The sequence below is a fragment of the Schizosaccharomyces japonicus genome (genome assembly GCF_000149845.2).
Source record: "Schizosaccharomyces japonicus yFS275 unplaced genomic scaffold supercont5.1, whole genome shotgun sequence".
Taxonomy (NCBI): domain Eukaryota; kingdom Fungi; phylum Ascomycota; class Schizosaccharomycetes; order Schizosaccharomycetales; family Schizosaccharomycetaceae; genus Schizosaccharomyces; species Schizosaccharomyces japonicus.
Genome location: NW_011627860.1, coordinates 1,638,952 through 1,651,881, shown reverse-complemented (window position 1 = coordinate 1,651,881; position 12,930 = coordinate 1,638,952). Strand labels below are relative to the sequence as shown.

Sequence of the window (12,930 nt, the reverse complement as noted above, 5' to 3'; positions counted from 1 at the left end):
ACCGAAAAACTGAATGTTGACCGCTTGCCCTTTCCCAAACACTGTCCGTCTCTGTTTTAGTACCTTTTTTTAGCAATGACCAACTCAGACTTTTATATTCTTAGTCAATTCAATGAAATGACCCAAGACAAACAGGAATCCAAGGATCAAGTCCCCGAAGATGTCCAGGCTTCCCTTACAACCGTCGGAATGCGAATTCGTCAGGCCGTTACTCAAGGATATTCTACTAAGCAAACAACGTTTCCTTCCTACAATCCACCTATGTACGAGGAGTATATGACAAAGTCCATTAGAAAGGAACCTGCATATCCTCCAATGGAGGCGTTGAGAATAAAAAGACCAACAACTTGGATCCTTTAACGACCTTTCGAACGATTTCGAGGAACCTGAATGGCTTCGTCCGTTTGATGTTGTCATGGCAGAGCCTGATGTCCTTCTTAAGTAGGACGCTTTGCTCCCCGATGTAATGGGATCATTCTACCACGTGCTCGTTCATGAGTTTACGTCTCCTTTAATCTGTACATTTATGTAAGTTTTGCTCCGGCCGTCTCTTCGGTTTCACATAACCTTAATCTTTTTTGGGGCATATTATCGGTTAAGCCTTGTCTGTACACTGTACAGTATAATTTTGTTTAATTATTGTGTTCACAGAATTTTTATTTATTCCTTCAACAACCCAAAGAAGAATGAATAGTCTTTTAGGGTTCAATCTACTTGGTGCATCAGTGAAGCTTTACTAAACTTGAATTCTATAAATTGGTCAATTTTGTTCCAACTATTCTAAACAAATCTTTAAAGCGGGTAATTTGTGATGGTAAAAATCAAACTCTTAATTTTAAAAGGAAGTGCTTTACGTTCATTTTTGGATTAATGGCATTCATTACTCTTTCAGCAATTAGAAGATAAGCAGCTTAAATCATCATCATATCTTTGAAGTTACTGTTGCTAAAAGCTAAGCATTTGCTTCGGTAAAGTATTCAAAACTCTGCAATGTCTTATGAAAGTCTTAAACAAAACCACTGCGCCTACTGTTCAGTGATTAAGCTTAACTTAGATCTCTTTAAACTGGTCCCTGTTTAGAACAGCTTTGGTTAAGGCGCCCGATTTTCCTGCTTCTCTCTACTAGTGGTACAGGCTCTACTCAAAAAAACCACCCAGTCTCAAGCAAAAACCACAATACCCAATTCTTCCTCTATTGAACTATTTTTGCTATACAAACATAATCATTTACATGTTTTAAAAGTGGTTTGGTGAAGTCCTAACGGCAAACGTCTTTTTGCGTACTGTTTTTGTTAATAAGTTAAACTTGCGATGAGTAACGTCCAAGACGATGTCGATGAACATTCTAATGGTATCCCAAGGCAGGAGAGACCGAGGAGAATGATACGAAGTCGCTGAATAATGAAGAAGATGTCAAGATGAGTGATGTTGTCTCGTCTTCTTCATCAACGACAACCGAAAAAAAACGTCGCTCTCGTTCCTCATCATCAAAGGTTGAAAGGCCTGTGGCACTTTTCAACCATTTACCTTCTGCTGTGCATGAGGCCAAACAGGCTTTTGAGGAGATTGATTCTTGTCTATATGCAAATGCTCACTTGGGGGAACCCCAGCAAAATGAGGCAATGGCTTGCGATTGCAAGCCTGAATGGGTGGATGGAGTAAACATAGCCTGTGGTCACGGTTCGTACTGTATCAATAGAATGACTTCTATTGAATGTACGGATGAAAATTGTTATTGTGGACCGTCCTGTCAGAATCAGCGGTTTCAGAAGAAAATGTATGCTGATGTGGATGTTATACAAACAGAAAAGAAGGGTTTCGGTCTGCGGGCAAATTCATATTTGACCAAGGGAACATTTGTATATGAATACATTGGTGAAGTTATTCCTGAGGTGCGTTTCAGAAAGCGTATGCGGGAATACGACGAACGTGGTATTCGTCACTTCTACTTTATGATGTTACAGAAAGGCGAGTATATCGATGCCACTGTTAAGGGATCTTTAGCGCGTTTCTGTAATCATTCTTGCAGACCCAATTGCTATGTTGACAAATGGGTTGTCGGTAACAAACTTCGCATGGGTATATTCTGTAAACGTGACATTCAAAAGGGAGAGGAACTTACTTTTGATTATAATGTTGATCGGTACGGTGCTCAAGCCCAACCATGTTACTGTGGAGAAGACTGTTGCTTGGGCTATATTGGTGGCAGGACGCAAACAGAAGCACAACCAAAACTAGCGGAAAATGTCCGTGAAGCTTTGGGTTTGGAGTCAGAAGAAGAAGATTGGGAGACAGCATCTGCTCGTCACCATCGTCGAAAGAAGGGTGAAGATGAGTCTGCAGAAGTGATTAACTCCGTGCAAGCTACTGCTCTAGACGCAAACGATGTACGAAAGGTTATGTCCGTCCTAATGCAAACAAAAGACGAAGTTCTTATACGAAAACTTCTTGAACGCTTACATCTTACTATCGATCCAGTAGTTTGCCGACAGGTTATTTCTATGCATGGATACAACATCGTTGGTAGTATTTTGAAGAACTTTTCCACGGATCCTGAAATTATAAAAAGTTGTCTTGAGATTATGAAAGGATGGCCGAGCTTAACGCGAAACAAAATTCATGATTCTAAAGTTGATACCATTGTTGAACAATTTGTATCTTCAGAAGACGAGATTATTAAAACTTTAGCACAGGATCTGTTGCAGGTTTGGAGCACTCTTGAATTAGCTTATCGCATTCCACGTCGTAAACGTGACCCGGAATCTAAACAGTCTACTGAAGAGGAAAAAGCGAACACACCAGTGCCAGATGTTTTTACGAATGATGAAAATAGCAACGTTTCTTGGGGAAGTAATGAAAACGAAAGCAAAATGGAGGAGCATCACACATCGCATGTCTCTGAACATCAAAGTAACTCTTGGCATCACAGTAAATCCGATCATGCTGGCGGTTGGAAAAGATTCAATAGTCCACGACCTCGCCGTGATCATGATCATCACTCTTTCAAAAAACCAGAGGAGGTTGCTTCAGAGGTCTCAGAAACTTCTACTCAAGCTTCCACAAAACAAGACTTGCAAAGCATAATCAACAAAGCATTAGAAAGTGTTCAACAAAAAACTGTTGTAAAAAGTCAACAAGCCGAGGAAGAACGGAAGCGACAGGAAATGGAACGTATCAAACGAAAACAGGCTTATGAGGAAGCACGGAAGCGGCATGAAATGTCTAAGAAAGAACGACAGAGTTCTGAAAATCATACATCAAAACCGATATCGTCAAATGATCCAAAGGCGCTGAAGTTTAAAGCAGTATTGGCGCGTTTTTTTGCTAACAAAACTGCAAGGTACCAGGATTCCCTTGGGAAGCCAGAATTCAAATCTCGGGTTAAAAAAATGACTGAGATTGTCTTAACAAAACATCTTAAGCTTGTTGCAAGTCGACAAGAGCCAGAGCTTCCTCAGGAGCTTTCACAATCTCAACAAGCTAAATTAAAAGCTTGGTCGCTGCAGTATATGGAAAAAGTCTATTTACGGCTAAAGGATCATAATTCTAGCGGTACATCTGCAATGAGCACACCTACTGATGTTTCAAAACGACCTTTAGCTGAGGGCGAGACTAATGTTCCTCATAAAAAAATCAAATCCCCAATTTAGTTGCGCTTAACAATTAATAACTAGGTCTTTTTAACCTTCCCTAATTTAAGCAAATACATGTACTCATACACACATACATACACAGACGGCATCGACTATCGTTTTTCAATACACTTGTGGTAATCTAAATATGAATTAAAACGTAATAAACTAAAAAAAAGGTGACATTATTATTCCTCCTCGAGTAACCAAGATACCATTTCACGAGAATTGCCTTTAAGGTCCATTTGTTTCGAATACCTACTTTCACCTCCAGAAATGACCACTTTCTGGACTTCCTCTTTCTCCTTAGCGCGGTGAACGATACGTTCCTCGATAGTTCCTTTTGTAATAAACCGGTAAACAGTAACTTGCTTTTGCTGGCCAATCCGATGGGCTCTATCCATGGCCTGACTATCGATACTCGGGTTCCAGTCAGAATCGTAAAAAACAACGGTATCTGCAGCTGTGAGATTAATTCCCAAACCGCCAGCGCGAGTTGATAAAAGGAATACAAAAAGATCAGGTCGTGTCTGCCACTCACTGACCATGTCTCTGCGTTGACTGATCTTGGACGAACCGTCAAGACGAAGATACTTGTATTGACGGAAAGTCAGATACTCTTCCATGAGGTCAATCATTCTAGTCATTTGGAAATAAACCAAAACACGGTGATCGTTGGCTTTAAGTTCAGCCAAAAGCTTATCCAATTTCGAAAGCTTACCCGAATCTGCAATAAAGCGTAACATGGACGGAATACCAATGTACGAGTATGATCCCTTCAAGACACCGAAAGTAGGTAACAGTGATTTCTTAGGAGCAGGCAATTCTGCACTGTTTGAGATAATCGAATCTTCATCTGATTTCAAAGGCTGATATATGTGACGACTTAAGAATGGACTAAAGAGTAACTGTTGTTGCAACCGTTCACAGTGATTATTATTTGAACAGTACATTGTGATAGGAGGAGCCGATGCCCGCACAGGAAGTAACGGCTCGGTATTCAAAAGCAAAGAACATTCATCACTTTCTGCCAAAACATTACAAAGCTGATACATGGGCGAACGGACGTCTGAAGTAAGGGATAAATAACGTTCAGAGGGATTTGTCTCAATAATAAGAGAGCGGAGAGGGGAAGGGAAATCGTTGTCATAAAGGTATTGTCGTCGGAACTTTTGCGCACGAGCTCTTTCGAGCTTAGGATACTGTTTAATGAGTTGTTCCAGGGGAAACCGGGAACTTTCACAAACGGATGACACGTTGAGATTCATTAAGTGAATCCAAGAAAATGCGTTTGAGCCTTTCATGGATAATGATGTGTTAATGTAATCTTCGTTCCAGATACTCATGAGGTTTCTTAAATACTTTTTACGAAACGCTGCATTCGTTTTCTTTCCTGGTAAACTTAAAAAACATTCATCATATAGAAGACGCGGCACTGTGCAGGTCAAAAGATTTCGGGTACTGTATGGAACCTCTAAAAAGTTGCCTTCACGATTGATGAAGTGTGACTGACTATACGAAGCCAAACTAAGTGGACTGTGAACATCCTCACGCTCAAACAAGTCTGGATGATTACAGACCTTGCGGAATTGCATAACTAAGTTCATGATGCTTGCCACGCTGTCATCAGCACCGGATTTAGCTTTTTCTAAAAGCTCGGTCACCGATATTTGACGACGGAGAGCTTGATACAGCAAACGTTGACGATGAGTGAGTTCACAGTAAATTTCTTTCTCAATTTTTTCACCCAATTCTGACTGAACATTCTTTTTTACACGACGAAGCATAAAAGGTTTTAAGATCATGTGCAAACGCTTTAATTGTTGTTCGTTCAATTGGGTATTACTTTGAGCATGACTCTCAATGTCCTTTGAAAACCATTCACTGAACTCATTGTGAGAATCAAATAAAGTTGGCATGATAAAATGCAACAATGCCCAAAGCTCCTGCATAGTATTCTGAATAGGTGTACCGGTAAGTAAAAGTCGGTTACGACATTTGAAAGCTAATAAACTCTTCCAACGAGAGCTGCTGGAAGATTTAATTGCTTGAGCTTCGTCAAGAATCATATATTGCCACTTCATTGATTGAAAGTATTGAGCATCGGAGACAACAAGTTGATAAGAAGTAACGACGACATGGAATGGTGAATCTTCGCTATATGTAAGGTTTTTCTTGCACCAAAACTTGCGTAGAATTTTACGATCCTTCATACTACCCCAATAAGGAATACATTTTAACTTTGGAACAAAACGCGTAATCTCCTGTTGCCAATTGTGAAGAGTAGAGGCCGGCGCAATAACAAGGAATGGACCCCATATATTATGAGTTTCAGCCAAGTATGCCATCACTGAAATGGATTGGACAGTTTTTCCAAGACCCATTTCATCAGCGAGAATACCATTGATACCTTGTTCGTAAAGATTTGCGAGCCAGTTAAGACCCTTAAGCTGGTATTCCTTAAGTTTACACATGAGCATTTTTGGCTGTTCAATTTCCATCCCATTAACCATGGTAGGGTTCTGAAAGTTCAATTCATCCTCGTTCATTTCAGCACCGGAATCCTGCGCGGAAGTAGACGCTTGAGTATCGAAAAGTTTTGAGTTTTCTCGTGCTTTATTAACAGCAGCTTGAGCGTTTTGCATGGCAGCCTGCTGAATCTCGTCCTCTTCATCAGAATTAAAATTCAAATCAGAACTACTTTTCGTTTGTGTAAGAGCAGCTTGATCACGATTTATCTTCCGACCCACAAAATGAGAATAAAGCTCCGTTTGGGTAATAAGAAAGTTAAGTTTCCGAGCCTGTCTTCGACTTTCTCGTAGTTCCTCCTCCTTTTTAGCACGTTCGAGTGCTTCCTTTTCTGCTTTTTTGCGGATATCGCGTTCTTCCCTTTCATTTCGCTTCCAAAAAACCATAATTTCGCGCATAGCCCGCTTGGCTTTCGTTTGCATATCTTTGTTGTTTTTGATTGTACGAAATTGCCATCGTCGAGCTTCACGACCACAAAGTTGAGATGTTTTTCGTGCATTGATGGACCGATTATATTGATTCTGCTGAATGATTTTGTAAACCTTCGGTACATCTTTTTTTGCAATTTCACCAATAACCTGAATTTGGATAGTCTCGACAGTCTTTCGCTTTCGAGAACCAGAAGAAGAACCTTTAGACGGATTGTTGTCCGATGGATTCATTGAAGCGTCAGAATTGTCATTAGTTTTTTTCGGAGCACCGGATGATTGTTCCTCACTACCCGATTTTCCAGTGTTTTCATTCGAGCTTTGACTTCGGTTTACTTTATTAGACTGTTGGTGAGCTTCAAGATTCGATTTCGAGTTTTTTTTTCTTCCCTTTTTATGGGGAGAAGACGAACCATTTACTGAAGAGGAATCCACGTTTTCAGTTTTTTCGGCGTTTTCGGCAAGTTCTTTTTTTGCAGCCTCAAGTTCTTCCTCTTTTTTCCGCTTTTCTTCAGCAGCAATACGCTCTGCCTCTGCTTTCGCAGCAGCTTCTGCAGCAGCAGCGGCGGCAGCGGCGGCGGCCGCTGCTGCTGCTGCTGCTGCTGCCGCCTCAGCCGCAGCCTTTTCTGCTTCTTCGCGTTCTTTCTGTTTCCGTCTTTCTTCTTCTTCACGTGCCCGTGCCTCGCGCTCTTTTTCTTCACGTTCCCTCGCAGCGGCAGCTTCTGCGGCAGCAACCTCTTCTTTCATCGCCTGTCTCAAAGCCCAGTCGTGATGATGATTGTATTCAACAGCATGAAGCTTTTCAAAGCGAGCCTCATAACGCCAAACAATGCGTTGATGCAGAGCCTTACGAACTTCAAGGACTCGCTTCTTTTCGGCATGAACAGCATCATTGCGTTTCTTTTGTAAGTGCTGTAAATAATTGAAACGCATCACCATTGTTTGCTGTTCATTGGAGTCATCCTCGCTAAGAACTTCATCTGAATCAATCTGGGTTGCTGTATCGGGAGAAGTGCCAGGGGCTGGAGTAGAATGAGTAGAACTGCTTGGCTTTGATTTTCGGCGATGGGAGACAGGTGGAACGCCCTGAAGAATGGTATGAGATAAGGTGGAATCAATCGTTTGAGTCATAGCTGGAGAAATGTTACCGGTCAGGGGAGCGCCTTGAGCCGCTGGACTAGTATAACGTTCTGCAGCTCCTGCATTTCCTGATAATAAGGTTGAAATGCTGATGGATGGATGGACGACGGCGTTCTGAGAATGCTCATCAAATAAATCTGGTGCTCCACGAGGCGTAGGTGATCTCATAGTAAGACCTGCAGCAATGGCATTCGCAGGTGAATTTTGACTTCCGCCAGTAAGTTCATAAAAGTCTTTCTGGACAGAGGGCATCCGTTGTTGTCCGGAAGTGGGGTAACCCGGTAGCATCATTAGGTCTGATTGAGCCGGCGTTTCAAACAGGTCTTGTGAAACAGGAGGCACGGCGCCACCTAGGCCCGGAGATACTCCAGGTAGTAAATGGAGGTCTGTAGCAAATTCGGCTGCATAGTCGGAGCCTACAGGAGTACCGCCGAAATCTGGTGTTGTTCCAGGATGAATTCCAGCAGTCGAGCCTGCGACATAATCTGATGTTTCAAACTCTGGAGCAGTAGGCGTTCCACTGTATTCGGAACCCCGTTGCCAATACACCGGATACTGCCACGATCTACTGTTTAAGCCACCAAATGGCATTCCCGCTGAGTTGCCTAAATCCGTTTGGCCCATCAAGTCAGTCTGCTGAGTATCATACGGGCTTTTCTGAGACCCGTCAAATGCTGTCCTTGAAGGATCCATGAAAAAGGATGAAGAGAGGAAGTGGTCGGTTATCGTGGTGGTTACGGAGTTACGTGGTGGAACATACTTGGTGGTGAACTTATGGTGGAGTTTTTTAGAAACTTTAAACAGAGACACGTGAAACTTAATAATGTGAGGCGAAGAAGAATGAAACCCATGGGAGCTGAAATTAGATACTGTTAATGATGACAATAGAATTGTCTAAAATTAAATGCAGTATAAAATTAAGACCCCCTTGTTTTGACATAATCTGATAGTAGTCGGCGGTTATGTGAATGTGTATGACGTCACATCGAGCAAGTCATTCCGAATAAATGAAGACAATTGATTGGCTAGTTTTGTTTTGGTCAAAAGAAGCAGTCACAGAAGGTATATAAGGTAGCATACATTCTCCATGATAAACCAACACCATCATGCGTGATAAGTGGAGAAAGAAACGCGTGCGTCGTCTTAAGCGTAAAAGAAGAAAAATGAGAGCCAGATCGTAAGTGGATTGCCCCCTTTGTGGAAGATAATTGCTAACATTGATTCAGTAAATAAGCGGCTTCTTAGCTTTCCGACAAAATGATGGTGACCATGTCTGAGGTGTCTGCCTTCTAGACATTCTTCTCCATACCAAGAATTGATTCATTTTTTGGTATATTGTGCGAGCGTTGGTCGGTATTCAGGCCGTGGAGTGTTTAACTGGCGGTTGGTTGTAGAGTGTCTAAGGCGAGTTCGGTAGCCTTGTATTGGAGGGTTATGCGGGTGGTTTTTGCAGTTGGCTTGTCCTTGTCGTTTTATTCCGTTGGGGATGTGGTTGTTCTCTGATAGTGTTGCTCATTGTTTAAGCCCGTAGGTCGTGGTCGGCTTTCAACGAGTAAACGTCGGGCTACTGCGAGTTGTTCGGACAAGCCATGTGCGGTTTAGAGGGTAATTCAAGCGTCGTCCTTTTATTTAACATCATTAGTGATTAAGACAATGGTTTCGACTGACTGCTATGATTATTCTATATCTTACCATTGAAATAGGTGTTAGTATTCATTCACAACTCTCTGTAACCCTGTTTGAAATAATCCCATTACGTGTGCCTTTATGCTAATCGCATCAATTCAGCAAGTGGAACTCCAGCAACAGTATTCTGTCGTTTAATTTGTTCTCGTATTGGCAATTGTGAATTACTCTCGTTTGCAATATCAATCATCGTGTAATGCAACTTTCAACGAGCGGCCTCGTGGCCTAGAAGTAAGGCATTGGTTTCCGGTGAAGTTATGACTTGGTCGAGTGTACCAAAGATCGCGGGTGCAAATCCCGTCGGGGTCGATTTTTTCTACACTGAAAAATTTGCTAGGGAAAGCAGCCTACTAGTATTCAACGGGGACGTGAGGCTTGTTCAGGAACTTAACGCACAACCGACACGTTTGTAGACTAGTACACAGAAAATTGTACACCCTCTAAACCTCTTAAGTCACTTACAGCCGGAACCAGAACCAACACACTGTCTACAACCAAGCACACTACTAACAATCACAAAAAAATATGGAGGAGAGGAATAAAAATAAATTTTTATTCGTATGTTTAGTCGAACAAACCGAAGCCCATCTAGAAAAGTTAGCACTATGATCCCAGTCGAAAAGTATGTTTCCACTTACGTCCTCATCGGACTCTTCCTCCTCCTTAGGCTCTTCCTTAGCCTCAGCAGCGGCCTCACCACCAGCAGCAGCGGCAGCAGCACCGGCGGCGGGGGCAGCAGCGGCACCACCAGAAGGAACAGTAGCAAGCTTCTCGGCACCCTCAGCAATCAATTGCTCCAAGTCCTTGCCGGAGAGCTCCTTGATGAGAGACTCAATACGCTCAGACTCGGCCTCAATACCGACAGCGGACAAGACAGACTCGACATCGGCAGCGGCAGGGGAGGCCTTACCACCAGTGGTCAAGAGAAGGTAAGCAGCGAGATACTTCATTTTTTCGATTGGTGGTTTTGGTGGATGTTTGTTCCTGGTACGTTTCGGTGCTTATTTCGAAATGGTATTGTTGCGTGTGACTGTTTTTTCACCACCAAAGAAACAGTCACAAAACCATTTCCCCAAAGTTCATACCGCCGCCCAACTTAGACGACGATTACACACCATGGCTGAAGAAAACTACGACGAAGCAGTCCGTGCTGCTGAGCTTAAGAAGAAGAGATCCTTCCGTACCTACTCCTACCGTGGTATCGAGCTTGAGAAGCTCTTGGACCTCTCTGCCGAGCAGTTGGTCGACTTGTTCCACGCTCGTGCTCGTCGTCGCATGCTCCGTGGTCTTGGTGCCAGCGCTTCCCGTTTCATCAAGAAGCTTCGTGTTGCCAAGGCTCAAGCTGCTCCCAACGAGAAGCCTGAGGTCGTCAAGACTCACTTGCGTAACATGATCATCCTCCCTGAGATGATCGGCTCTGTCGTTGGTATCTACAACGGTAAGGTCTTCAACCAAGTTGAGATCCGTCCCGAGATGGTTGGCCATTACCTTGGTGAGTTCTCCATCACCTACAAGCCCACCAAGCACGGTCGTCCCGGTATCGGTGCCACCCACAGCTCTCGTTTCATTCCCTTGAAGTAAATGAAAGCGACACTTGTAGTGGCTTTAAAAATCGTATATCGAAGCAATTCGTCGTTTGTAATTTGTCTGTTCGCTCGGCATCTTCGTCCAACGAAGCCGGTTGTATGTTTTGAACAAGGTAGTCATGTGTTGTTAAGGTTTGTGGAGTCGTGGAGATTGGGAAGGAGAGGGAGGATGGATAGTGTGTGGTTCATAAGTGTCTGGAGTGATTTTGCCTTGGGGTCTTAGTCCTGTGTTCGTTGTGGTCATTTTATTTGCGGTGAATGGCAACGGGGCCCACTTGTGTGTAGTCATCTGTAGTAACGTAGTACGTGGCCACGGAGTCGTTGAACACGGTTTTGGCAATGATGCTTCCTCCGAGGAACGGAAGCTCTTCCAGCGGCTGTCGAGAAGTAGAGTCTTGCTTCCATGCAGGAAAGTAGTCTGGAAGCGTCTTGCTCGGGTTGATCAGCGTTGGGTACGGAGTTAGGGGCGAAGTGGTCATGCCCATAATGGGATCAGTGCCCTGAGCAACATAGTATGGATCAACCTTTCCAACCAGTCTGTACTTGAATTGGAGCTGCTGGATCAGGCCTTCACGGAATCCGCGTATCCGAGAACCGCATCCAACAATTACTATGTTCTCCCAGAGCTCGTTTTGTTTTTCATACTCAATGGCATATCCCTTGATGGTCATGTAGATGGCCTCAGCCAGATTGATACCAACGGTGGACGAACGATGGAACACAGACTTACATGTGTCAAAACGCTCACGTCCAATAATACATTCACCTAGTGGCGCGACACTGATTTTTTGGAATTCCACGTCTGCATTTGCAGGCCGCTCATGCTTGGGCAACAAGCCTTTTTTTTCGCGCTCTTTTTGTGCAAGGTAAGCACGCGTTTGGCCGCTGGCTACAATTTTTCCGATGTCTTCTACACCCTCGTCCTCATACTGGTGTTCAGGCTCAATGTCTTTGTATGTACCGGGCTCGTTTGGGCTTTCCCGAAGAACTTGAGTAATTGCACTGCATTTCACCTGTTCAGCAAACAGTTCTGTCACCTGCTCAGCGGGAATATACTGACCGTTGCTCTGCAGCGTAGGCAGTGAGGATTTTAGTGAGTCCATCAAATGAAGAGTCATATGCCTGCCACCAATTTGAACTTGCTGAGAAGCTGAGGAAACAATTTGTCCGTCAATTACAGGAGTAATATCGGTTTTTTCGTAGCCAACATCGATCACTAAACCACTGAGAATGCCTACTGCATACAATCCCATCAATGGTTCTTCAGCGATTGCGAAGGCGGCGGCCCGGATATCTTCAAAAAACGTTTGACAAGCGAATTCTCGGTCTCTCCGAGACCAATATGTTGGTACAACAAGACACACGGGGTAGCGAACATTGGGGTCGTTTTGTGTCGCAAATTTGGCAACAAGCTGATCGTACAGATTCTTCCAGTAAACCCTTAGAATGTCCCAGCGCACAACCCGTCCCCGCAGAATGGGACAGACTTCGTTAGGAAGCGGCTTCCAATCATCTATTATACAATCCGACTTATATGCAGGAAAACTTGGTTCATTGTCTTCTTTTTCCTTCTCGTTTGCAGCGACACCATCCAGTTCCTCATTGTTCTTTGGCTTTGGCGCTACTGCATGGATTTCGTCGAAGACGTAGCCTTCATTGTTGTCTTTAATTCCAACTCGTGTACGAACATGTACTTTTGGCGGAGAGAGAGACTCTGCTAGTCCAAATACGGCTTTATGATACAGTGATCCGACCTGAATAACGATGATATGGTCGTCTCGAAAAGAGGGCATCCCGAGCAGCAATTACAGTTTCAACGCTGGATTTTCGCGTTGATTCGCGTTGTGGTAGGATGCGTAGCACTTTTGACAACACGTCTAAACTACACTCAAAATTTAAGGTTTTCTCGTGCTAAATGAAATTTGCTAC

At 43.4% G+C, this 12,930-nt stretch overlaps 6 protein-coding genes and 1 non-coding gene across 7 annotated transcripts; 4 read left to right on the top strand and 3 right to left on the bottom strand.

Moving 5' to 3' along the window:
- The first annotated feature begins 12 nt into the window (after positions 1 to 12).
- Positions 13 to 748, top strand: SJAG_02874 (ribonucleotide reductase inhibitor). Its single transcript, XM_002174027.2, has one exon. It carries the CDS (start codon positions 76 to 78, stop codon positions 358 to 360), a length of 285 nt encoding a protein of 94 aa, XP_002174063.2. The 5' UTR covers positions 13 to 75; the 3' UTR covers positions 361 to 748.
- A 563-nt stretch (positions 749 to 1,311) lies between these two features.
- SJAG_02873 (histone lysine methyltransferase Set2) lies at positions 1,312 to 3,650 on the top strand (the record flags this gene model as incomplete). The annotated part of the gene is made up of 1 exon (XM_002174026.2): positions 1,312 to 3,650. Exon 1 carries the CDS (start codon positions 1,419 to 1,421, stop codon positions 3,648 to 3,650), a length of 2,232 nt encoding a protein of 743 aa, XP_002174062.2. The 5' UTR covers positions 1,312 to 1,418.
- Positions 3,651 to 3,692: 42 nt separating this feature from the next.
- SJAG_02872 (SNF2 family helicase Ino80) lies at positions 3,693 to 9,853 on the bottom strand. The gene is made up of 2 exons (XM_002174025.2): positions 9,422 to 9,853; positions 3,693 to 9,351 (listed from the first exon to the last, which is right to left on the bottom strand). The coding sequence occupies exon 2, from the start codon at positions 8,420 to 8,422 to the stop codon at positions 3,821 to 3,823; it is 4,602 nt and encodes a 1,533-aa protein (XP_002174061.2). The 5' UTR covers positions 8,423 to 9,351; positions 9,422 to 9,853; the 3' UTR covers positions 3,693 to 3,820.
- SJAG_16028 lies at positions 9,630 to 9,724 on the top strand. The gene has a single exon. It is a non-coding gene; the product is annotated as a tRNA-Arg (tRNA).
- A 126-nt stretch (positions 9,854 to 9,979) lies between the features above and the next one.
- SJAG_02871 (60S acidic ribosomal protein P2) lies at positions 9,980 to 10,394 on the bottom strand (the record flags this gene model as incomplete). The annotated part of the gene is made up of 2 exons (XM_002174023.2): positions 10,054 to 10,394; positions 9,980 to 10,003 (listed from the first exon to the last, which is right to left on the bottom strand). The coding sequence occupies exons 1-2, from the start codon at positions 10,363 to 10,365 to the stop codon at positions 9,980 to 9,982; spliced, it is 336 nt and encodes a 111-aa protein (XP_002174059.1). The 5' UTR covers positions 10,366 to 10,394.
- An 84-nt stretch (positions 10,395 to 10,478) lies between these two features.
- SJAG_02870 (40S ribosomal protein S15) lies at positions 10,479 to 11,185 on the top strand. The gene has a single exon (XM_002174022.2). It carries the CDS (start codon positions 10,532 to 10,534, stop codon positions 10,994 to 10,996), a length of 465 nt encoding a protein of 154 aa, XP_002174058.1. The 5' UTR covers positions 10,479 to 10,531; the 3' UTR covers positions 10,997 to 11,185.
- A 42-nt stretch (positions 11,186 to 11,227) lies between these two features.
- On the bottom strand, positions 11,228 to 12,843 carry SJAG_02869 (SWI/SNF and RSC complex subunit Arp9). Its single transcript, XM_002174021.2, has one exon. It carries the CDS (start codon positions 12,792 to 12,794, stop codon positions 11,247 to 11,249), a length of 1,548 nt encoding a protein of 515 aa, XP_002174057.1. The 5' UTR covers positions 12,795 to 12,843; the 3' UTR covers positions 11,228 to 11,246.
- Positions 12,844 to 12,930: the final 87 nt, after the last annotated feature.

What these genes read in the sequence shown, in the direction of transcription:
- SJAG_02869 (XM_002174021.2), bottom strand. Translation starts at nt 12,794, where the DNA reads ATGCCCTCTTTTCGAGACGACCATATCATCGTTATTCAGGTCGGATCA.
- SJAG_02870 (XM_002174022.2), top strand. Translation starts at nt 10,532, where the DNA reads ATGGCTGAAGAAAACTACGACGAAGCAGTCCGTGCTGCTGAGCTTAAG.
- SJAG_02872 (XM_002174025.2), bottom strand. Translation starts at nt 8,422, where the DNA reads ATGGATCCTTCAAGGACAGCATTTGACGGGTCTCAGAAAAGCCCGTAT.
- SJAG_02874 (XM_002174027.2), top strand. Translation starts at nt 76, where the DNA reads ATGACCAACTCAGACTTTTATATTCTTAGTCAATTCAATGAAATGACC.